At 41.6% G+C, this 24,149-nt stretch overlaps 1 protein-coding gene across 2 annotated transcripts; it reads right to left on the reverse strand.

The window, feature by feature from the left end:
• Positions 1-334: 334 nt before the first annotated feature.
• LOC118419808 (BTB/POZ domain-containing protein 17-like) lies at positions 335-17,722 on the reverse strand. Of its 2 annotated transcripts, none has more exons than XM_035826408.1 (6): positions 17,394-17,722; positions 11,272-11,369; positions 7,259-7,440; positions 5,979-6,681; positions 5,367-5,513; positions 335-4,557 (listed from the first exon to the last, which is right to left on the reverse strand). In XM_035826408.1, exons 3-6 carry the CDS (start codon positions 7,396-7,398, stop codon positions 4,129-4,131), a joined length of 1,419 nt encoding a protein of 472 aa, XP_035682301.1. In that variant the 5' UTR covers positions 7,399-7,440; positions 11,272-11,369; positions 17,394-17,722; the 3' UTR covers positions 335-4,128. The 2 variants fall into 2 exon arrangements, with proteins under 2 accessions (XP_035682301.1, XP_035682311.1); XM_035826418.1 differs by lacking the exon at positions 17,394-17,722 and adding an exon at positions 17,262-17,286.
• Positions 17,723-24,149: the final 6,427 nt, after the last annotated feature.

Genomic DNA, 24,149 nt, shown 5'->3' on the forward strand with positions numbered 1-24,149 from the left:
AAAGACGAAGAATGCACTTGACGCGTGGTGTTAAATTAAAATGTGTGGAAGACCTTTTTAATGCTTCTGCGGGATAGAATAATTTTGCAAGAGATGGCCCTCAATATGTAACACTAAGTTTTGTACAAACTTTGAATTACCAACGATTTTGAAAAATCCTAAAAGCGGTTTGATAACAGTGTGTAATATACTCGTACATTATGTACATGTAAATAAGCACACACGACTTAAAGAGCTAACTACCACGCAAAGATGCAAGTTATAACTTACAAATGTGTAAAGGGATATTAGGAATAAAATATTCACCACAACAAGGAAAGAATCCACTACACTATTTATCATATATTGAATTTTTATTGTGCAATCATAAACAAAAGAAGTAACAAATAATTTAAACATCAGGAGAAGGCACCACAACAACATTGTCCATTTTCACAGTCACACACATTTGCACATGATTGTGCACCACGCAGCATAAGTATAAATACTTCCTGTAAAAAACATGGCACGCCAGCACATCAAACCGTGATCACGTACGTGAATTTCCGAAGTCACAATAAGTTCTCGTGAGACCTCACGTGAGGTACATTCAACGTTAATCTCGCAATCTCTCGCGTGAAAACAATACAGAGCACTACTTTCAGAATGACAGTGACTGTAAGAAAAAAGAAGGTAAGAAACATGGACTATGACACTGCAAGACATTTCATATGTCATCTCACATGTCGAATCCGTCTCACAGATCTAAATAATCCTGCCATAGTCTAAGAAAGAAGACTAAATAGCAGCACAATGGTCACAGACAGTGTCTATCACGTCAACAATGGTTCTACACACTAAAACGACGAGATCAAAGAACAACGAGCATATAATAAAGTGGCTATTGTTTAGTTTGAATGTACAACGGCAAGGTAACATAATTTTGCAGAGCAAACAACCCTCCGACAGATTGCTATCAAAATCGCTGTAAGCTCATCCACCATTTCAAGTAAGCATGTACAGCGACTGGAATAGTCAGTAATATGATATGTCAAAAGGTAATGTCCCTGATACGGTAACAAATCCCATTTAGACATTGTTATGCAAATTGGACAAGAGCTGTTTATAGGTCACTGACCTTCACCTTTGACATAATACCCACAATTCCTGTCGCTGCGCATGAGTACTCGGATTGGTGTCTGTGAGCGAGTTTATTGAATATTGTCGTCGCTACATTACATGGAGTCCTGCAGGACCAAATGACAAGTGGAAGGTCGTCCTATTGTAAATTCTAATGTATAAACTACATGTTTACATGACCTTGGCAACTCCCCCCCTCCCCCGGCGTATGAGTTGGCCTCTCAAATCATCAAACAGTATCACGTGATCAACCACAATAATGTCTCTGCTACAAATATCAACAGTCCTGACAAGTGGTAACGTCCTACTACAAATACTGCCAACATACGGATACATTCTATACAGTGTAGCAAATTGCAATGTAAGTACATCATTATGGTATATACGTACTGGCTAGATAACAACAAAACGACTATGTTACAATGTCATAATACAAAGAATCAATAGTTTGATACAATGTTCATAATAAATACAATGCAAACGTTGGTCACCATTATGTGTATTCCTATACATGCACAGCGTTCTCATTAGCAAATGTTTCTGCATTCTACAGAGCTTGGTGTCAGCTTGGTGATAGCAAAGGCTTGAATGAACAAGTCAGATGTAGAGCTATGTGTAGTGAACAGCGCAGTGTTGCATGCTTTTCTTAAATCTATGCACAAAAATCTTTCAAGCAGAGCTAAGACTTACAACGCAAGCAGAGCTATGTATTGCAAAGGCTAAGTAAAAAATAGGAACGAAGAATTGGAATGATAAAACACCCTTGTCAAGCAAGGTTTTGGTCGTGTCCTTTATCCTTTAAAGCACAACTTCTGAAGCGAACCATGCAGGAAAAGAAAGAACAATAGTTATCACCAATAACGGGAATGCTTTTCTGACCTAAAGCGGGTATTCGGGTCGCGCCTGTTGACGATGGTTTATTGTGGAAACTTTGCGAATTGTTCGCCAATTTTTTTTCCAATACGTGCCCTCTACAAACAAAATGGCCAAATTAGATATAACTTCAATGGAAATCGCAGTGTAACTACTAAATTAGAATCAACGTACAATGATTGAGATACGTCAAATAAGAGATTTAGACTGATCGCGTCTAGTTCGTGAAATTTTGCTAATTGTGATTGAAATTTCCCAAAATATCCCCATTTCAGGCAACAAGTTGGCGAGATACCCGCTTTAGGTAACGCACAGGCCGCAGAGCTGGAGAAAAAAAATGTTGTAAAGCGCGACGCTTAAAGCTGGGCGTAGCTTATTGCTTTATGTCATCAATCTCTTTTTATCTACAATAATTTTTTGTCGCGAAATTGTGAGAAGAACACCATCCCAAGCTACTGACTTACATTAAGTCCAGATCTAACATACCCTGGGAACCAGACTCTAGCCGGGCCGGGGCCTGACAGAGAATCTGTTCGGGACCCTAGGCAGTTTTTCCCGCCGACCTAAATTAACACTCCCGAGGACTTCTCGTCAATAGATATCGGACTCATTATCTAAGCTGCCGAACAGATCCTCTGCCAATCCGGCTAGAGTCTGGCTTCCAGGGTAAATCTAACATTGCCAAACAGACGATACAATGCCATGTCTCAACATGTTTGACTTACAAGGTACATACTGTATATGATATATAAATAGATAATGATCAAAACTGTACAAAAAGAACACTGGGCAGGAACTTTGGTAGCACCTTTGGCTTCATTCTGTAGATTGTGTGTAACTTATCAGATGATCTCGGACAAACACCATAGTTTGTTGTTAGTTTTTTTTTTCATTTTCAAAAATTATCAAAATCATCGGGAATTGTGTACAACTTAAAGATTTCTTGCTCCGTGGGTCTTCTGCGTGGCATTCAAATGTTTTTTTTCTAACATTTTTGGTAATTTTAGTGAAATGAGGTCGCAGCTATCTCATATGGCCTATCGCATAGTGTCCAAGATCAAGTGATTTTGTCAGCAAATCACCTGAGTCAGAAATTCATCAAAAGCAATTGAAACATTGACTAAACACATCGTCTTGATACTCAACCTAGTCTCTATCATGTATGTGTCTCAACGTAACTTTGGTCCAGCTTACATTCTGACAGCGGTCTATAGACTACCAACAAACTCAACTTTCAGGGACCTACCTAAAGTGGGTATCTCACAGAAACTGCGGCACGTTTGCGACCTCGCTGCGATTTGACAGAGCGCTTAACGAATTTCATCGATAAAAACGAATCTTTTACGCTTTGTATGTTTTGTTGTCTTGTTCGTCATGCTTGTAAAATTTGCATGATATTCCCATTTAAAAGTTTGAAGTGATACAAATCTAATTAAGGACGCAGCAACGCCGTTAGCATGCTTACGTCCAGGCAAAATACCAGCTTTAGGAATGACGTTCTTTGACAAGGTCGGGAAAAGTAACACTGAAACGAGCCACACTTTTTCTCCAATCTAACTCTGATCCACGGACCATTACCAAAAGACGTGACGTATTCTCTCTCTATCTATTGACAACACTTAATCTTGTTCTAAACTTGGAAGGAACCCTTTGAATTTGGAATTCATTGCAAAATATGACAGTGATACATCTTAACCCAAGTAAGTAACTATATTGCATTGAAGAGCATTGCAGAATGTCCTTTTTTTGTTAAGTATTGTACAGGGATAAGATGGCCGTATGCCCAAGTATATATACCATAGTGAGTTTTTAATCACGTCCGTGGTTACATGTAAATACTTACAAACAAATGAAATTAGTTTTTAAAAAATAGAGAAAATTAAAGTAGTTTGTACAGTTAATGGCGCAGTCGCGTTCGTCGCAGGTCGTCGTGCAATTTTTAAGTCATAGAATGTTTTAAAAAGCTGTGACAAGGATCCAAGACAACCTTTCCCGAATCAAGGTTAAGTCAAGCTAAATTTTCCAGTGCAGTACACATGCATGCACGAGCGCACGGAGACCGTATGACCGTTTCTGAGCGCACGACGACCGTACGACGTACGACTGTCGAACGATAACGTTGCACTGTTGCACGACCTACTCTACATGCGGCTTGATGATGACGGCTACGTTGATGGCGCTCTCCTTGACGTATGGCGAGTCCGGGCCGAGCTCGTTCTCCTCGAAGAACTGTTCCACAGTGACGGAGTCCTGCTGACCGAAGGACGGCATCCCGAAGCGGAAGCCTGTGGCGGCCTGGATGGCGTACGACTCCCGGTGCGTGGCCTGGGTAGCTTTCACCGTGGCCGACCGCCTGATGATCTGCGCCACGTTCACGTCTCGGTCGTACACGAGGAGCGAGATCTCGAAGCTGCGGTCACGTGGGCAGATTTTGAGTGGCGTGAGCTTGATCGCCAGGCACTCGTACTTGTGTAGGGTGGCGTTACTGCCCAGGCCGGACCGGAAACGCTTGCCGATGTAGTTCAGTTGGAATGCGATGTTCCACATGTAATCTTCGGAATGAACCTATTGAAAGGCATTGAAACCACGTTAAAATGACATCCCGGGCCAGAAAGGACCACGCTGACATGTATCTGCAATACAAACCTCTGTGAATATTAACCCTATTTCTGAGCATCAGGGGTAAGTGCAAAGCATTTATCCAGATGCATTTTCATGTGTGTAGATTGTGTTCATGATCAGAAGGGCCGGTCAAAGGTCTCTGTGCCGATAGTGTTCAGGGCAGGAGATAGGTGTGTTAACCTGTGTGTGGATGGTTTTCAGCATCAGGGACAGGTCTGTGTGTTGATGGTGTTCAGCACCAGGGACAGGTCTGTGTGTGGATGGTGTTCAGCACCAGGGACAGGTCTGTATGTATGGTATTCAACACCAGTGACAGGCCTGTGTGTGGATAGTGTTCAGAACCAGGGACAAGCCTGTGTGGGGGTGGTGTTCAGTACCAGGGACATGTCTGTGTGTGGATGGTGTTCAGTACCAGGAACAGGGTTGTGTGTCTATGGTGTTAAGCACCAGGGGCAGATCTGTGGGTGAATTGTGTTCAGTACTAAGGACAGACTCGTGTGTGGATGGTGTTCTGACCCAGAACAGATTTGTATTTGAATCGTATTCATCATATATATGTGTATGCGTTGTATTGCGATGTGTTTGGATCAAGATATCTCGATTGGGCATACACCGTCTTTTAGAAGGGACGTAAAATGGAACTTCCGTACTCGAGAAGGTTTCTCTTGCACGTTTAAGAGACCCCTCCCTCAAAAATATGCACATTAACCACAATACGTTGAAAATGGTTGCAACAACGTGTCGTACGGTACCTCGTTGGGCACGGGTGAGTCGAGGCTGATGGTCCTGACGTTGTGCTGGAAGCGGCGGATGTCGGACAGCTGGAGCCTCAGGAATGTGCACCACTCTTTGGCCGTGTAGTCACGTGGCAGGAACTTGTTGTCATGGAAACCTCCCACCTAGAGTGCAGACGACACAAAACGTTTCTTTGTCAGTTGAACAATGAAACTAAGTAAATTGTGGGAGGTCAAAAGATAGAACACGACTTAATCTGATACGACTTACGATACGTGCAGCTGTTCAAGGTGCGGTTTTATGAAAAAAAAACTAAGGTAAATTGCTAAGGTAAATTGGTATCTTTTTTCATAGGAATATAAGAAATGTGTCACTGGATCGAAGTGTATGACATCCACTGCAGTTTTATGAAAAGCTGCAAGGCGACGTTTTATAAAATTCTGCAAGGTGCATTAGTATCTTCTACACAGGAATAAGACAAGCGTTCCTGGATGCAAGTGTATGACACCTACAGCAGTTTATGAAAAGTATCTTTTATACAGGCATTTAAAAATATGCGACCCTGTATGTAAGTGTATTACTGCAGTTTTATGAAAACCCGCAAGGTGCGTTCTTCGAATTGAGCTCACCTGTCCCGCCAGAGACCGGAACCGGTAGGCTTCGTTGATGAAGGGGCTGAGGAGAAGCGGGAACTTCTGTCCTATGGCGGACCGTTCCACGTTCACCAACTGCTGGGGGAGCATCTGAGAGAACCTGACGTGCGGCAGCAGCCTGATCAAGTTCTCCCCGGCCTGGGCCTCCCTGTACTCCGCCAAAACCCAGTCCTGCATCGCCTTGAACACGGCGAACTCGTTCTCTACTATAAGCGTGGTGCACTGTAAGAGTTCCCCTACGTATTGCACGTCTAGTTCCAGCCACTCGGGCATGGCCACTGCGCTCGCGAAATTTCTGGAGATGGCGTCGAAGCATTTCTCCTCCAACTCTTCGAAGCCGTACATCCTAGCGTAGTGCATGTACATGACAGCGGCCCTCGCGTTACCACCTTGGACTTTCCTCCTCATAAACTTCTCACACTCTGTCCTTATAGACTCCACGTTGTACTTGTCGCCTAGAAGTAAAAGCGGGACGGCAGTGTCTATCTCTAAGGTCACCTGGCCGCAGTAAAAGTACTTGAGGAATTCGGTGAAGACTTCTTCGCACGCGCTGGACTCCTTGAGGACGATTTCGGACTTCTTGGAGTCTGCCCAAAGTTGGCCGGCCAACATGGTGTGAAAGACGTCGCTGGAACGCGCCAGCGCGAACTTGTGTGCGTAGTATACATTTGGTCCCACTCTGTTAAAAGAATGAAGATTATGATAAATACATACTCAATGAAGGCACGCACCTCACCTTTATCCGCGAGGTAACCTAAATCCGTCGTTTTTTGAAAATAAAGAAATGGGGATATCAAGTCCACGAACGGTGATTATACACAACGTGTATTTTCAAAATATTGCAGTTTGAAACCATCAACTGGACATCACTAAATACTCTTTTAAAACAACTGACATAGGCTACCTTCTTGATAGCGGAGTAACGTTAGAAATTACTATAAACTGAGAAGAAATTCATAGAAATTTTATGAATAAATGGACTTTTGCCTCGTAACGCAATGATTTACATAAAACTGATAAATAAAACTGAAACGAAAGTTCACGAACCTACAGAAGAAGAGTTTTTTCTAATACAACTACCAATCCTTATCTTAAACCTTATACCATAGGGTAGCTAGGTAGTCCTCCGCAGGGACCATGTAGGGGGTCACGGCCAAAATCGAAAAAAGGACCGCAAACTGCACAGACTGGCCCCTTTTCCCACTTGTAACCTTGTTTATTCCTCCGGTAGGAAACAACAACAACAAGGTTCTAACCTTAGCACAATGTCACTGAGGTCCGGGTTGTTGTGGAATTTGGTCATGCCGCTGACGAAGGTGGTGATGTTGCCAACAGTCTCGCGAGAGTCGGGCGGCGAGACTTGCTCGGTGGCGGGAGCTGCTGGGCCTGTTGCCATTGCTGGCCCGCGGTGGTCACAGGAAACGACTTTTTTTCGACCCTGAAAAAATGGCATAATCGTAATGAGCATGAAAGTTCATCTGTGTTGGTAGAATACATTATACCATTGAGAGGGATAAGTCCCTATAATTCAGTGTTGGAAGTAAAGTGTTAGCTATTTTTCTATAATAATCGTAATGAGTTATGCTTGATGACGAGAATGCAAGGTCACGGAACACAGTCTTTATCCAAGTAGTACTCGTGGTTTGTCTCGTTCAAATAGTGACTTATTTTTAGTCTTTAGGCCACACCAAATTTATTTGTTGCTTCTCGGATTTTTGCAGAAACAATTGTAGCGACAATATGTTTTTTGAAAAGGTGAAGATATACGGCTTAAATAACAAAAAAAGGGCCTGAGGAGTTTGTTAGCACGTTTTATACAACAACCCCTTGCTTTTGAATTGTTACTTATGTTCTGAATAAAAGGCATTGCTTTTAGACTGAAATTATGTGTTTGTGGCTCTGAATGGTAATATAATATTTACAGGTTGTGATAGCAACACCTATATTATTTTTTCTAGGGACACAATTTTTTCTGATTATGAAAAAAAACGGACAGTCGCATCCAAGAAGCAACATATAAAATTGGCGTGGCCTTATAGCTTCACAGAAAGAAAACACTTTGGACTTATTTAATCCTTGCATGCAATGGCCGCTTGGGGTCATGCTACAAAAACATACCTGTCTTAAATATTCATAGCGCTAGGATAACACCATTCCGTCACGTTGTACAGGTAAATACTACTGAACTTTGTTTACAGTATATCAATATCCCTAGTGGTATGCTCAAAGGAGACGTGCTCGTGCATAATAACCAAGGCATTACGTTATCAAAAGCAATGAGCTCTAAAAGATGGGGCAGTAGATTTGAGCACTGAGTAATTTTCTCTCACAAAAGAGATCATGTAATAACTCTTGGATTTAATACATAATGCGGGTAGTGTTTAGGCTAAATGTTGCATTATATCATTCTTCCACATCGCTTCCCGTTCTATGGAGATTGACGTCATCTCGAAGTGGCGACCGTGAGAATTGAAGGAGGCATTGTAAGAGTATTTTGAAAAAAAGTGTCTTTTGAAGCAGCTAAACAGGTAAGCCAATGCAAAACAGAGTATATGTAAATGTAGTCCCGTTATCTGTTTTAAAGCCCTGGGGCAATGGGCTATTATCCACTTTGTCTAGGGCACGGTACTGGAAAGCGGAGCCCTTCCCTCTCCTTCCAGCGCCTTTACCTCCCCAACCGAATTCAGGCACCCATTTTTACACCTTGGTAGACTAAGGAGTTCAAAAGTCATGTAAAGTGTCATTCCCAAGGTCACAATGAAGGTAGCATATCAGGGAATTCTGACCTAAGACCTCTATGCTTCTTGTGACCGAAACCCTAACCGTTACTAAGACTTTGAAAACCATGTTCAAAATACCGCAATTCCACGGGGGTTTCTAAAACTTGCTGTGTCAAAAAATAACGATATCGATCCCAGCAGTTGACAGGCTGAATCTAAGGCTCCGAATATTTAGCATTCCCTACAAGAGTGTAGACAGCCTTTGTAAACACGATGGAGAATTTTACCTCAATTTGGTGCCTTTCGGGTTGAAAGGCAGCGCATTAAAGTACCGTACGTAGACCTAACGATACCTCCTGCTTTGAAGTCTGACATGAACCTTTCTCACCATTTGGCTTGATTCCATATAAACACCTGTATCGTGGCAACTGTCAACTGTACCGCTTCAATAATCAAGACCCAAGTTCAAAGCAAATACCGCTTCTAGGTGATGCCTTGCGAATGTTAAAACTTTCATTTGCTGACTTTCTATTCCGACTTGAGTGTAATCTAACCTTTTTCGGCGCCAGAAGGGGCAGTCGTTGTAGTATTGCAGACGACGATATATAAGCCACATAACGTTATTTTTGACCGTACGTTTTGTGATAAGTCCCCAGTACTTATCGAGGTTAGGCCACAGTCATTCGCTCAACCTTCTTGGACACTTAGATTTCATAATGAAAGCAATGTTTGTTTTTACTCGCGGCAATTTTGGGGTTCCCAGCGGATGTCATCCATGTATTCAAATCAACATGGCCTTAGGTAAAATAAGCCTCGGTTTTTACCTGCAAGCGCAAACCGCCGACACTGCAAAAGATGAAGTGCACTTGATAGTAGATTGTACGATGTAATACTAATAGGACAGAAATATCCTATTTAGACAGTTGGTACAGTTATATTGAAAGTAGATTCCCTCACTTTATACATATGAGTAGCAATGAAAAATCATATTCCTCACGCGTTTTGACAAACCGAAAATTACTAAACCCAGACAATCCTACATTTTCACCATTACAAAGAACCGAAAAGAAAACGTTTATGGTAGATCTATATAGATCTACGCTACGTTTACATGTAGATTTTGTCTTTGTTGTCTCCTGTACTTAGCTCGGTTGGGTAAAAGCATACAATAAAGGTCTTCATTCATTATAAAATAGCGAACAAAGGTACATCTCGGTGCGTATGCATGATAACATCTACCTGTAAAAAGTGGGTGCGGCTAATGATATAGCCTTAGGGCTAGTATAATATATTGATGACTTGTCCTGTCTCCTGTCTCGTCTATCACGACAGGTACATTTATCACAAGTATCACATTTCATTCCCTGAACGGCTAACTGCTTATTACCTTTTCCACGTAGGTTACGTTTTGGTTGCGCTTGTTTGTGTGTGTGTGTGTGTGTGTGTGTGTGTGTGTGAGTGTACGTGTGTGTGTGTGTGTGTGTGAGAGAGAGAGAGAGAGAGAGAGTGTGTGTGTCTATGTCTTTTTGTGTATAAACAGCATAACTCTAGAAGACCTGGTGGGTTTCTCTTGATATTTAGTATGAGGCTAGGTCTTGATCATAGAAGACCTTGAAATTGTTAGATTTCTTTGCCCTCTGGCGTATAGATACGGTACTGCAGCGAACATTTCGGTTTTGATATCTCGACTTCCGGACATGCTATGGCCACGATTTTTGGTTGTGAACTTGAGAGGTAGATATTTCTGGTCAGAAAGTACCGATATTGAATTTGGGCCCTCTAGCTGCTTTCATTGGGATTTCAAGGGAGGTTTCAGTCACAGACTTTAAAACAGGACAGGTCAAGAAACGGCTAATTAATTTTCATGATTTTTTTACCTGCATGTAGCTTTCATGAAGACCGACAGAAGGACTTGATTTGCATAAAAAATTCCCTCTGTATAAACTCAAAATATTAATTTCTGATTTCTGACGTCAATTGTCCATTATTATACAACAGCATCTTCTAAAACTTACCGGTGTCCGCCAAACCAAAGTAAAAATTACATGTTTTTCTGTCAACAAAACTGCAAAGTCCTTCACACGCAGATCAGACACACAAGGATCTAACTGCCGGAGACAAGGTAACCATAAACATGCACTAGACACCTCTGATGATCAATCATGGCCAAACAATACACAGCATAAACATGACAACAAACAGGACTTAGTGCATCTCTCTATGCCGATTGACATTGCAAATACATCAAGGAAAGACCTTTTTGTGTGGCTATTGATGACAACCCCCTTTCCGATATTTGTTTTTGAGTGCGATGTTTTCGATTTATTCTCCTCACTGTAGAAGGTAAAAATATTGCGCACGCATATTTATTTCAAACGATTACATTTACGTGCCTATCTTTTAAACACGCATACACCATGACCAATAGTGGTTGCTCCCTATAACATGTTAGAAAATTGCGATAAGAATGTTTCCCGCGTCCGGGGGAAGGTCATCTGAAGGTCGCGCTAGACTGGACAAGACTCGAGGCCAATCGCAACATCCGTTACCTGAGACTTTGTAGCTCCTCCCCTTCTGCTCCAACTGTCAATCACCGATGTGGTCTGGTGTTACAGGGACGGTTCACTTCTCACCGCTGAGGAATGTTCTGGAGGCAAGAAATACAAGAGATGGTCACACTTCTTTTCTACAAAATGGACAGTCAACAGCAATGTTGTTTTTAATGGAAATAAAGCAAGGCTATTCGAACATCGTGTTTCCCACAGGTGGTAAAAGGAAGGGACACGTAGATGGAAAAATAAATAAAAGGTCGACACAGAGAAGACTAGAAAGATTGAAAGCGAATACACATGGTCTAGACTAACAAATTACTGCCCTGTCTAATCTTACTCAAAACACATTCATATATATGGCAACCAGCCCCTCTGCTCTGCCCTAACACTCGCTACATAATGTAAGAGGGTCTGTATAGCGTAGGTAGCCTATCTTATTTCTCGTAATTCGTAGGGAAAACCATCTTATCTACGTGATTCGTAGCGAGTCGACCAAATTTAGCTAATTGCCTTCCTTGATTTAGCGTAATTCGTAGGGGGCTCTTCTGAATTCAGCGTAAATCGTTGTTGGGACCCCCCCCCCCCCCATGCAGACCCTCATGTAATTGAACATCACAGGCTGTCTGCTGCTTTACCAGTAACTATTGCATAGACACGTGACAGCCGTCTGATCCAGGTCATTGACCTCTATATTTGCTTTGAGAAGAGGAAGCAGAAATCGAGCAAAAACAAAATGTTTCCCTTCCGTGAAGGGAAAACATAACAAGACATTTCGAGCTTTCTTCCAAGATTAAAATGCACTGGTCAGCTGCCCTGAAGGTTTCCAACGTCACCCACAAATGATAAATATCTTGACTAGAGAAATAATAAGGTAGTGAGTACTAATTTATGGCCTATGGGGCGGATGTACGGTAGTTTAGGGGATTTCCCCTGAAGGGTTGTGGGACAAGGATTAAAGAACACCTGCGAGTACCATTGTAATGTCTCATGTAATTACACTTATCTTCCCTTAAAGAGGCGATAAATTTTGCACTGGAAGGAAAATGCGTGTCGCGAAATTTTAACCTGGCATCCATGGATATCTTCGTTCGGCCGGGCTACCTTTGACTGAGCCTTCTTCGGGGCAGACGGGGCTTACTGTCGCCTGGGTAATCTTTTGCGCCCGCTGGCTGTTTCGCGTTGCGCCGTATACCGCGTAAAACTCCTGCCACCGTTTGGGAAGAATTTTGCCGGCGGCGGAAGGCTTCACATGCCCCAAAGAAAGTCTGAAAAATCCACGTTAGACTGGATGCCAGGTTTAATAGTTGAATGATTTACGAAAAAGGGAAGACGGGACTCTAGGCTTCCCAAAATAGAAACAAGAGCAGTTGTTTGCACAGTATGACGTCATAATCCGCACAAACCTGCTCAGTAAATTTTGGCGGGCTTTTGGGGGGCAGTACCGTGCGTTTTAGATTCCAGGCTTGTATTCCATAGGCGATGGCTGACATACGTAAAATAGTTTGTCAACCATCGACGAATTTTGTTGTGGGCAATCGAAAACCTAACCGTTTGCAATTGACCGATAATGACCGCCTTCCTCAACAGCTTGTCACGGTAAAATTGAAGGACATATTAAGCCAGGTAACCTTCCACAGCAAATGGACAATGGGTAAATGTTAGATGTTACAGAGTAGTACATGTATCCAAAACCATAGTGTCTGTTCGTTTTACGAGGGTACCGTCAGAGAGTAAATCAATTGTTTTTGCCAAAATCTTGACAGGAATCTTCTAAAATGTCGACTCAGCAAACCCAAGCGACAGAATAAACACAACCCCAAGGGCAGGCACGAAACAGGGGCCAAATGTCGGGCTCAAGGTCAATCACTGTCCATATGAATGTAATGAAGCAGAATTTGACGCTACTTTTACGCAAGTATATTCAAAAATGACGAAGGTGACATCATAGAAGAGTAAGGGGACGGGCGAAGCGTACCTATGATAATATATTCCCTTGTTGTACCATTACGTCCAGTAGGTACCCAATTTGAGTAATGAGGCTGTTGTAGCGTGCTCAAGGCCCTCCTTTGCGGTTACAGCCCGTTGGAAATTGTGAAAATGAACAGATGTATTTACAATTTTACTGGCCAATATCGAGCCCAAATGCCCACCACAATATTGTCTCCTTGTGGTATGCATATATATCTGTGAATTCACATTTGCTGTATTATTACAGCCAGTACTAGATATAGGTACCCTATCTCACTAAATAAGGCTGTTGTAGCGTACTCGAAGCACCTCCTCGAACACGGGAACACCATTGTACGGTGCATCTCTAACCAGGGCGCCTTTCCTCGCTAATGATGTGTCTACCGTGCCGGCCCGTTATTTTTTGTTTCTCATCTCCTAATCAAGGTATGGACACCTGGAGGTTCACCACTCGACCACCTGGCGGTTGGCCACTTGGGTTGTTCGACATGCACCTGTTAGCGCTATGTACAGGCGATTCCAACATAACACAGAAAAGAGGGGTGTACGTACGTACGTGGCATACAGTACATGTTTGTGTGATTGTATTGTATTGTCAATACTGAACTCAGAACCACGTCACGCACACATATAGAGAGTATAGGGCAGATTTCAAAGGCAATTACATGATTAACTCCTCAGACAATTTTGGCAACATGCCCGTACCTGCCCGTACCCTTGTGTTGATGACTCATACTGTGTTGATTTTTGTCTAGTAGTAGGGGCAGGTGTTCATGCCACTGGATTTTGGGTCCCCTGACGGTTTTCATTGGAACTTCAGCAGAACTTCTGATTTTGGTATATTGTGTTCTATGGAAGCTATGGCAACGACTTTTGGTTGGTAGATAGTTCTTGAGCTCGGAAAGAAGAGACACAAGCTTGGGGCCCTCTAGTGACTTTTTTGGAACTGCAAAGGAAGTTTCAGTTGCAGATTTTGAAATAGGATAAATTTTGAAGGGAAGAATGGATTCTAATGATTTTTTACCTGCAGGTAACTTTGATTAAGACCAACCTTATGGTGTTTTAATTATGCAAATTAGGGCTTGTTTAGAGTGCGTTTCCCGTACACGTCATGGCATTATCTCAGTGATTACAATGCTATAAAAAGAAACACAGAAGTGGTCGCTAGTTTCCCTATAAATAATACGTATTACTAAGTCTGAGTAAGCTAACTGTAATTACAGGTAAGACACAGGCACAGACGCATACAAGGCAAGATTCTTATCTTTACATCTACACAAACAAACGACCATTTGATCGCTCGGCTTCATTCCGTTGAGTCAGGTACTCTCGCTGTGAAAGGTCTTTCATGTGGCAATATTTTGATTGTTGGGAGAAGTCACGCGATCGCACCATGCAACGACTTCCCGCGAGAAAATCAGAGAAAATTCGTGAAACTCAGTTTTGTTTTTGTCAGCAGGCTGCAGTTCTACAATTACAAACAGGTACTCTCAAGGCAGAGTTTGATTGGGAGGAAGTAACCTTCTTTTTATTTGCCCCGTTGGCTTTCTGCCGCTAACGAGCATATGATTAATGGCTGTACGATATTATCGAGGGGGGAGGGATGGTGCACTTGATTTTTTTTATAGCATGGACAGGCCATTGGATTTTTTAATGGACACTCATTGCACCACCATCCCCACTTCGAATATTGAACAGTCCCTAAGAAAGGTCGCAATTTTCCCCCACCAACCTCTGCTTGGAGGTAACCAATAGCGTGAAAGACAATGGTGCCAACGTGTGCTACTAAAGCGTGTAGACACGACAGCGCAGTGGCTTAATGGCACACAGCTTTCCCGTCAAGGCCGTCGGTTTACTTCAAGTAAACAGCGATACAAAACACGCGGACCGACGCCTGCAAATCTTTTCTGGAGTCACGCAAACACTCTTGATCGCCCCTTTGTGTCAATCAGGTCCAATTTTACAGGTATATTTTGTCGCTAGACTTGTGACGTGTGAATCTATATATAATATTCCTCTTATTTGGACCAAGGGAAGTCCCCTTTGCAACCTTGTCCCCCTTTTTCGAACCCCGGGAAGACCCCTTAGCAACCTTGTTTCTACCAGCTGTTACTAAATCGGGATTGAGCTACACAATCGCAAATGTCCTTCCGGGCATTTCTTCTGCACACGGAAGAAACCACTTGACTCCCAGGGGAGGGGAGGGCAGTTTCCTACCTGGCCAAACTGACTGATAACAAAGAAACGTGAAGAAACAAACGTATATTTTTTGCTCGTTTACCTCTATACACTTTTCCCTGTTCCTTCCTTCTGTGTTATTTTTGCTTATCTTTACGCTGGTGCATCATGCCTTTTTGCCACAGTATAACACGTGGCCATCCTTTCTTCTGGTTGTCCTGTATATAACTCACTTTTCTTTCTTTCTTTGTTTCTTTCTTCTTTGATTTTTACACCCTTCCTTTGTTTGTCAGATAGTCCAGCTGTGCCACGCAGTACTCGGTAAAGATATTTACCGTATTTTAGCGAATTGTTGAGAATTTCTTATTTCTGTGCCTTTAACGTCTTGAAAAATCTGGGCCCTTAAGGCTTTTGATCGGCTTTGGAGACCTTAGCACCTAAATGCCAATGTGTGGCACTACCAGAGACAAGATATGAAATATTTCAAATGACGTCGCAATTTTTCCTTATTTTTCCGAAAATCAGTCAGTCCGAGAAAATAAGTTTGTAGGTTTCACCGAACCGCCGACCGGACAACCATTGCCCAACCTTTCAAAAACATTTATTCACCCAAGGAAGTTCCTTTCAATGAACAAATGTTTTGTTCAACATTCATATTAAAAGTCTATCAAAACACGAGTCAATTTCCTGTAGCTATCACTTACAGAACCCCAGAGGATATCTCCTACGGTCCTACCAAGACTCACAGGACGTGGTTGGAAAATTACCAACAAATGACGTCATGGTCATGTGATTCTTTTATTTACTTCCTGTAGGCCACGAGGAATCGAGAAAGGGGCGCCGATAAAATATACGGTGTTTATCTGGAGAGAAAAATACACGCTTTGGGCGTTTTGTGTGTGACGCAGTTTGTATATAATTGTACTAACGAACGGAATATATCACAAAGAGAGGGTCGTTGCGCAATATCAATCACATGACATTACGGTCTGTATGCAGGTGTGGTGTTGTTTTGGCGCCAAGAATAAGAAACAAAAACAAAGGTGATCCAAGGCCTTTAGATCTCGTGGCACGATACTTCGGTGTCGATTAACAAAGTGGTGGCTTAAAATCTAACATTACGGTCGCGACAACTTATATGCCCCCGTTTATACCTATGCCGACCCTTGGCGCTCTCGCGGTAAATTTTCTACCTTACCTTTTTTTTTTTGGTGACGTTACCACCTATACAATTAAAAATGTATGAGACCAGACCTTGTACTGTGAACTATTGGTATTGAAGCACTGACCGGGATTTGGGGACACCTTTTACGGTTTACCTCACAGGGCGAACCAAATTACTTCATTTACAGTGATAAAACTGACTACAAGTCACCTCAAGGTTGCCACGATTCAGGCCTACTCGTCTTTGTTATTGTTGCGCAAGACTCTGTTACAGCCCGCGCGACATGCGCAATTGCGTGACAATCACTTACCCACCTGATAAAAAACACCTAATATGCTGACGAAATATATTTCTACTTACAGATGCATACAGACGTCCTTCGGGAACGCCCAGGCGTATACGTGTTGTGGAAAATATAACCCACTTGATCGACACACACACATACATATACCGTATACGGTTGCAACGTGGAGAGAGCGGTCTATGTGGATCGAGACAAAGGATTTGGTACTACTCTATATTCTGGGACAACACGCGTGCGCTTGCGATCGATTTCCAAACAAAATCCCCCCGGCAGAATGGATAATAAGTCGCCAGCTGACACGCAACGTCTGTGTCATGTATATCGGCCTCGAATCACCCCCGTTGTAAGAATAGAAACACACAATAACCCTACCTTTCAATCTATCTCACTGCACGGAACCCTCTGTATAGGCGCCATGTACACATAGCGATTCTCCCGTTGCTTTTACCATTGTCACTTCCCCCCAGACAATACACGCAGGTGTGACAAGAAAGTGGCGCTCACCTGAGTATAGCTGTGCTTGATTCCCGCCAAATCCCCAAGGTACAATGGATACGGATGGCACGGTACGATGTCAATGGCAACGATCGTTTCTCTCTCTCTCTCTCTAGCTCGGTTCTCCGGTCTGTTATGGCCGGCCTCGATGTAAACACTACTTTCCCTTCCTGCCTTCTCGACAGCTGAGCGCTTACGTAGCCAGTGAGTCAGGCCAATCACATGAGGTTTACTGCCCGGTCAAGAAAGCTGGTAGGTTGCCCCAGAAAGGCGCGCTATGAAAACACTGGACCCGGGCCCGCTGCCAGAATATATGACGCAGCCCTTCCATCCAGCGGTGAGGTGAGGGTTTTGTTTCCAAACAGTAACATGTACACGTCGTCATGTGACATGTGACCACTACCGGCTGCGAAACGCTTATACTGTGGGCAGGCTTGAGTCAACTATCCGTTTTCAGTCTCCCCTATTTTCCGGTGTAAGCAAAAGCACAAATCATTTTCTTACCAAGGAGCAACTAAACTTAATGGTGGTATCGAATGAATGAATGAATGAATGAATGAATGAATGAATGAATGAATGAATGAATGAATGAATGAATGAATGAATGAATGAATGAATGAATGAATGAATGAATGAATGAATGAATGAATGAATGAATGAATGAATGAATGAATGGATAAACTATGTTTCTCCTTCGGGAAACATAATGAATGAATACATGGATGGATAGATAGATTGATGGATAGATGAATGGATGGATGGATAAATGAATAGATGAATGAATGAATGAACGAATGAATGAATGAAGACTTTTATTGTAAATATACACGTTTGCCCAACAGAGCTAAGTACAGGTTACAGTTAAGATAAAAGTATCGCAGATATAGTCTAACAGAAGTTAGGCTTCTTGGTAATGGCAAAAATGTATGGTTTATCAATAGTCAGCTTGTCAAAACGCTTGAGGAATATTAATTGTTAAGAGCTACTTGTGTACCTAAAGTGAAGGAATCTACTTTCTATATAACTGACTCAATCTACGATGAAATACACTTTATAATTATACTCTACAGTGTTTGAGGTAAAAACTAACAGATTATTTGCTATTGAGGTGTTCGGTTATGCCTTTCTGATTCGATTCGTATTATGTGGCAAATTACTTCTTATACCTTCTTTCATACAGGATTTGTTTCCTAGTAACTATCAGACACATCCATCTTTGCATTCAAATCCCCTTAAAAACGGTTAATTGATTTTTTCACTCGTAATACTCCTTTTATGGGAAGGGTTTAGCTAAAGTATATTATATTTTGAATTGGCAGTCTTATATCATTTTTTATTATGAAAGTTTGCAGAATTTTTTCATTATGAAATGAAACTTGAAGACGTTATGGTCTTTAATGCAAGGATCATAAGTCCAAACCGGGGGCCCGGTCGGGAAGTTTGCGGTAACAACATAAAAACAAAAATTAAAGACACACTGACTGTAAAAAAAAAAGAACAACAAAAAGTTAATCATGGAACTCATGATATTTTGTGTCTATTTCTTGATATTTCAAAGCGCTCGACCAATAAAAAATGTCTTCTAAATGTAAATGAAGTCCAGTCTATAATTTTAGCTCACTGTTACATTTCCTTCTCTTCAGACGGATATGACATACATTATGGATGTCTAAAAGCTAACAATTAGCGAACAATGACAGTAATGTGGCGTAAGAACACCGATAATGACGCAAATGACGATTAAAGAAGCGCGACTTTAACTACTAGTCACTAGGTGATAATTACATGCAGTCTAATTGTGGATTCTTCTTACTTTAGGCGTTAATATATCTTTAACGTTAGCTTTGCGGTTTGTGAGTCATCTGAATACGCTAGCCAGGTAACAATTCTCCTCTGGTCGGCTTAGTGATGTTTTTGCCCGGCAAAGTGTGCACAAGCATGGTACTGTTTCTGTCAATCTGTCTTTCTAGCTGGCCAGTTTTGAGTTCGGGAGCACTGTAAGTGTAAACTCAGACCAACCAAAGATTCCTCGGCGTTTGCTGATGAACTGGGCGGGCGAGCTAACCCCCAGCACCGTAGAGATAGCGGCGAGCTCCCGATGGCACGGTTACCAGGGTATAAGAAATACACCTGTTTTGTTGTCATTTCTGCGAAGCATCACAAACGAGCAAACAGAACTCTCCACTTCTAAGAAATCAGAAACAAAACGCCCAGCACGAATAATAACTATATTTTCTTACTATTCGAGTATTCGTTCGCTAACATGTGCATCTATTGTTCGTACCCAAATCGTTAGTCGTGTGACGTGTATATATACAACAGACCCCCGCCCTAATAATATGATGTCCCTGTACGGTTCAGTACCCCCGAACATAAACATCATCTCAGTAGATATCCTATATTCCGCTTACTGAGTGTGTACAAACACGCGATTTTCTCGTGTTGTTACAAGTTTCTCATCTTCTAAATGAAAAAGGAAGGATTCTGTGGCTATCTTTAAAGTCTTATGTGCCATGTTAGACCGTCTGATAGAAAAGTCGATGGCCCGAACGGGGAGAACTAGGTAGGTAGTCTCGGTAGCCCGCCGGACACGTGACGGGACATGCTTACCGCGTGAGGCCCAAAACAGGTCTTCCACGTGATGAACAGGTACATTGGGCGATTCCATTCTAAGAATAGGGGGGTTGTTTTCACAGACAAGGATAGTGTTGCAAAATGCTATGTTTCCTGCTACAGTCCTAACATTGGATTTTTTTTACATTTCTGAAAAAGTGATCCAGCGTATTAAGATGAAAGATGTAAAAATATAAAGATGTGAAAATAAAACGCATCAAAATAACAGCATTTAAGACATGATCTCTCATGACCTCCAAGCAGACACAATGAGTCATAACTCATTTTTTTCGTTCATATGACTTTTCCCACAGGTTACCTCTTCGCACGTTTGTTTTGATATCCCGCCAAAACTCCGTACACCTGCTTGGAGATAACAGTCGTTGGATGTACCATACCAGACACTAGACAGGGTGGGCAAGTTCCGTTTGACCTAAATGGAAATCCGCCCAGGTCAACGGTACTGGCCTGTATATAAACATTACGAAATTGATCGGAAATGGCCTTTGAACTTGCTGACTGTCCATAGATGCCAGGTGTAGAGGCTGTGGATAAAGCCCATCGACCAGAAACTGTTAAAAAGTACAGATACACCCAACATCTGCTCGTAGATTTCAGTAAGCGCCACAGTCGTGGAAGAAGAAGGTATCAATTTAAACGAAGATATCATATGCATATTTTAGAAAATATGACTAACTGGCCAGATAGATAGATAGATAGATAGGTGGTTTATTGCCCAACAATTGCATCAGTGACAATGTATGGCAATGTATATACAACAAAAAGATAGAAGATACGTTGGTTCATCAATTTTGTCAAGTTTGAAAAAAATGCTGTACAAATGCATAAAATGGAAACTACTTAACATAGGTGCATTCCCATGCATATCCAGTTTTTTTTTCATATTTCAGAACACATGGTTGTAATATTCCCTAACAAAAGTACAATCTCGTATCATACAATGGCCCGCCTGAATCGATAGCAAATGTAAAACACGTGATACCAAGGTCATCCATTCGATGAGCCTAGATCACCCCTCAGAGATTTCTAATAAGCGTGGCGACGTACACTATCCAATCTGATGACCTTGAACGGGATGACTTCTGCATTACAGAGTCAATACTTTGACTTTCGCCTTCCCAGCCAAATTCATTACTACGCGTGCTCTTCACATGATACCCCGGGCCGTAATAATACAGTTATATGTATGACTGTTGTATGAAAAAAAAACAGGGAAAAAGTTGCGTTTTCGGTTATCTGACCCGGCCCCGACATCACCTCGTATGACCCACAAACCTAAGAACACAGCCTTTTTGGGGTTGACCGCTGACCAAGGGCATAAAATTTTTGATCTGACATCTGAATGACAAAATTCAAAACAGTATTCGTGTATTTTACACTAACTCTCAGCTAACAGTTTAATACTTTGAACAGTTGATGTAAGAATGTGTAGTAAACATTGTTCTTCTTTGCTCAGCCTTTCAATACACTTGTTCTCGTACAATGTACAAAAATTATATGTATAATGAATGTGCATTCAGTTTTACATTGCAAGTCTGCATTTGGCGGGTCACTTCGACCAATAGCTATGAAAAAAGAAAAAAAAGAGAGATCCCTATCTACCTGCTTAGCCTATTGAAAATGATAGACAATGGACACAGAGTATGAATACATCTTAAGTTTTTAATCCGTAAATGTGTTGACACGAAATAGCACAGTTCAATGAAGAAACAGAATTATTTGTTATTGCATTTGGAAAAGAACGTATCACAATGGTATCTATTTTCTTCTTTTAACTATTTTTGTCACAATGAATATCATATTGACTGTGCACTTCAGCATTTTCTTTCCTATCGTTTCAGTATTACTATCAATAACTTACTAATGAACACATTCATGGTCAAGAATATACTCAAACATACATATTGGTTTCTAAATCCATTTGTATTTACGTACGAATTCGGTGATGGACTCCAATAAAGTCAAGCTCAAGTTACATTTCAAACCTCGTTGTTGAGGGGAATATAATACCCACAAGTATGAAATTGTACGAAGTTTTATTGCAAAGACATTATTGCTGATTATTGCATTATTAGTAAAATTGCAAGTTACAAGTGGTCTTCATTTTGAATACCCAGTCTAGATCTAGTGAGATGGGGATATGAGGTTGTGAAATACAGCGTCATGATTGGTTGAAATTATCGACGACAGCACAAGACGATTGGCTGGTGGAATAAATGGCAACAGGGATATGGGACTGTGAAATGCACCACCATGATTGGTTGAACTATTTGATGATGGCACAAGATGATTAGTTGGAAGCTGGCACATTGAATGAATGTCAATGGGATATGGGTCTGTGAAATGCACCGTTGAAATGACCGACGATGGCACAAGATGATTGGTTGGAAGATGGCACAATGAATGAATGGCAACGGGGACACGGGTTTTAGGGGAAAATGCAGCGCCATGATTGGTTGAAATGATTAACGATGGCACAAGATGATTAATTAAAAGATGGTACATTGAATGAATGACAACGGGACACGAGTTTGTGAAAGAATGCAGCGTCATGATTGGTTGAAATGATCGATAATGGCACAAGATGATTGGTTGAAAGATGGCACAATGAATGAATGGCAACGGTGACATGGGTTTATGGGGAAAATGCAGCGCCATGATTGGTTGAAATGATCTACGATGACACAGGATGATTAGTCGGCAGATGGCACATTGAATGATCACAAATTAGGACATGGGTTTGTGAAATGCAGCGCTTTGATTGGTTGAAATGTTTGATGATGGCACAAGATGATTGGTTGGAAGATAGCACGTTGAACGAATAGGGGGATATGGCAGCCTCGCTAATAAGGCTTGGTGGAAAACACGATCGGAAGACTGATTGCATGATTCTTATTAGAGTGATCACATATTGGCATCCACAGGGCTCACTCAGAGAGCGAGGCTATCAATATGGCAGCCAATGGGAGCGAATGGACAAGGAAAATTTGGTATACTATGATGACGTCATTACGAAAGTACAACTGGAATGCAATACACTGATTTCCCGCTAGGGTGAAATGCTGACATTGGGGATGAAGATGATGGTTGGTTGTCGTGTGTTTTCCCAACAAAACGGACGACCTTTTGCGATTTAAAGATTACGCCGAATGTTGAACAATGATAAGTATCACAACATGGTGGTCTTGAAATGATTTTTCCTTTGATAAATAATGTTGGATCTATACATTCCATCTTATATGGAACCTTTTCCGGAATTCATTCAATTGCAATATTATCCATAAGGCCACGTTGATTCGATTATATGGATGACATCCGCGCGCGCATCAATTTTCGTTCGTTTTCATAAAAAACAAGTTTTCGAGTATACGGTAAATGCAAAATGAGCAAATATATGCTGTGAATTGCAAAAAAATTACTGAAAACAGATACAAATGTTGTAAATGCTGAAGTATTTTCCAAATCTATACAGAAGAAGGTGTAAAATAATAGAAATAAAGAATATGTATGCTAGTACTTTAGATTTATATAGTCCTTTTGTAGTTTTGTGAATTTCATGATGGAGGTGACTTCTTTTAACTTTTATAATTTGCTCCCTTGCATCAGTTTTAGGTTCCCAGATGATGTACATGTCTTCCATATAATAGAATCAACATGGCCTGACTATCAACAGAATTTGATATTTCACTGATCTCATAGTAAATCTCATCTCAAGCCTCAGACACTTAGCCAGATTGCACAGTCAGAGTTTCCAAAACTACTTACCACAAGTCAACATCCCCATTTCATACAGCACTTTCTCCTCACTCTTGTTCAGTCTATCGCTATTGCTACTTCACTATTAACGCTAGTTCACCTTTGTCCGCGGGGTAACCTATATCCGTTGTTGATTTTTTAAACAGTGTATTTGGGGATATCACCTCGAATGACGTTAGTTTCAAATTGCAATATTTTCAATATTTCAAAACAAACTGACATTGGATTTATAAAATTGTACTGCAAAACCACCGTCTGTCGACTTGATATCCTTAGATACCCTGTCTGTAAAAAGATAACAACGGATATAGGCTACCACACGAATAAAGGTGAACTAGCGTTACCGCGGAAGACGGTTGAACGGGCGGTGTCCGG

This window comes from Branchiostoma floridae, chromosome 1 (assembly GCF_000003815.2).
Source record: "Branchiostoma floridae strain S238N-H82 chromosome 1, Bfl_VNyyK, whole genome shotgun sequence".
Classification (NCBI taxonomy): domain Eukaryota; kingdom Metazoa; phylum Chordata; class Leptocardii; order Amphioxiformes; family Branchiostomatidae; genus Branchiostoma; species Branchiostoma floridae.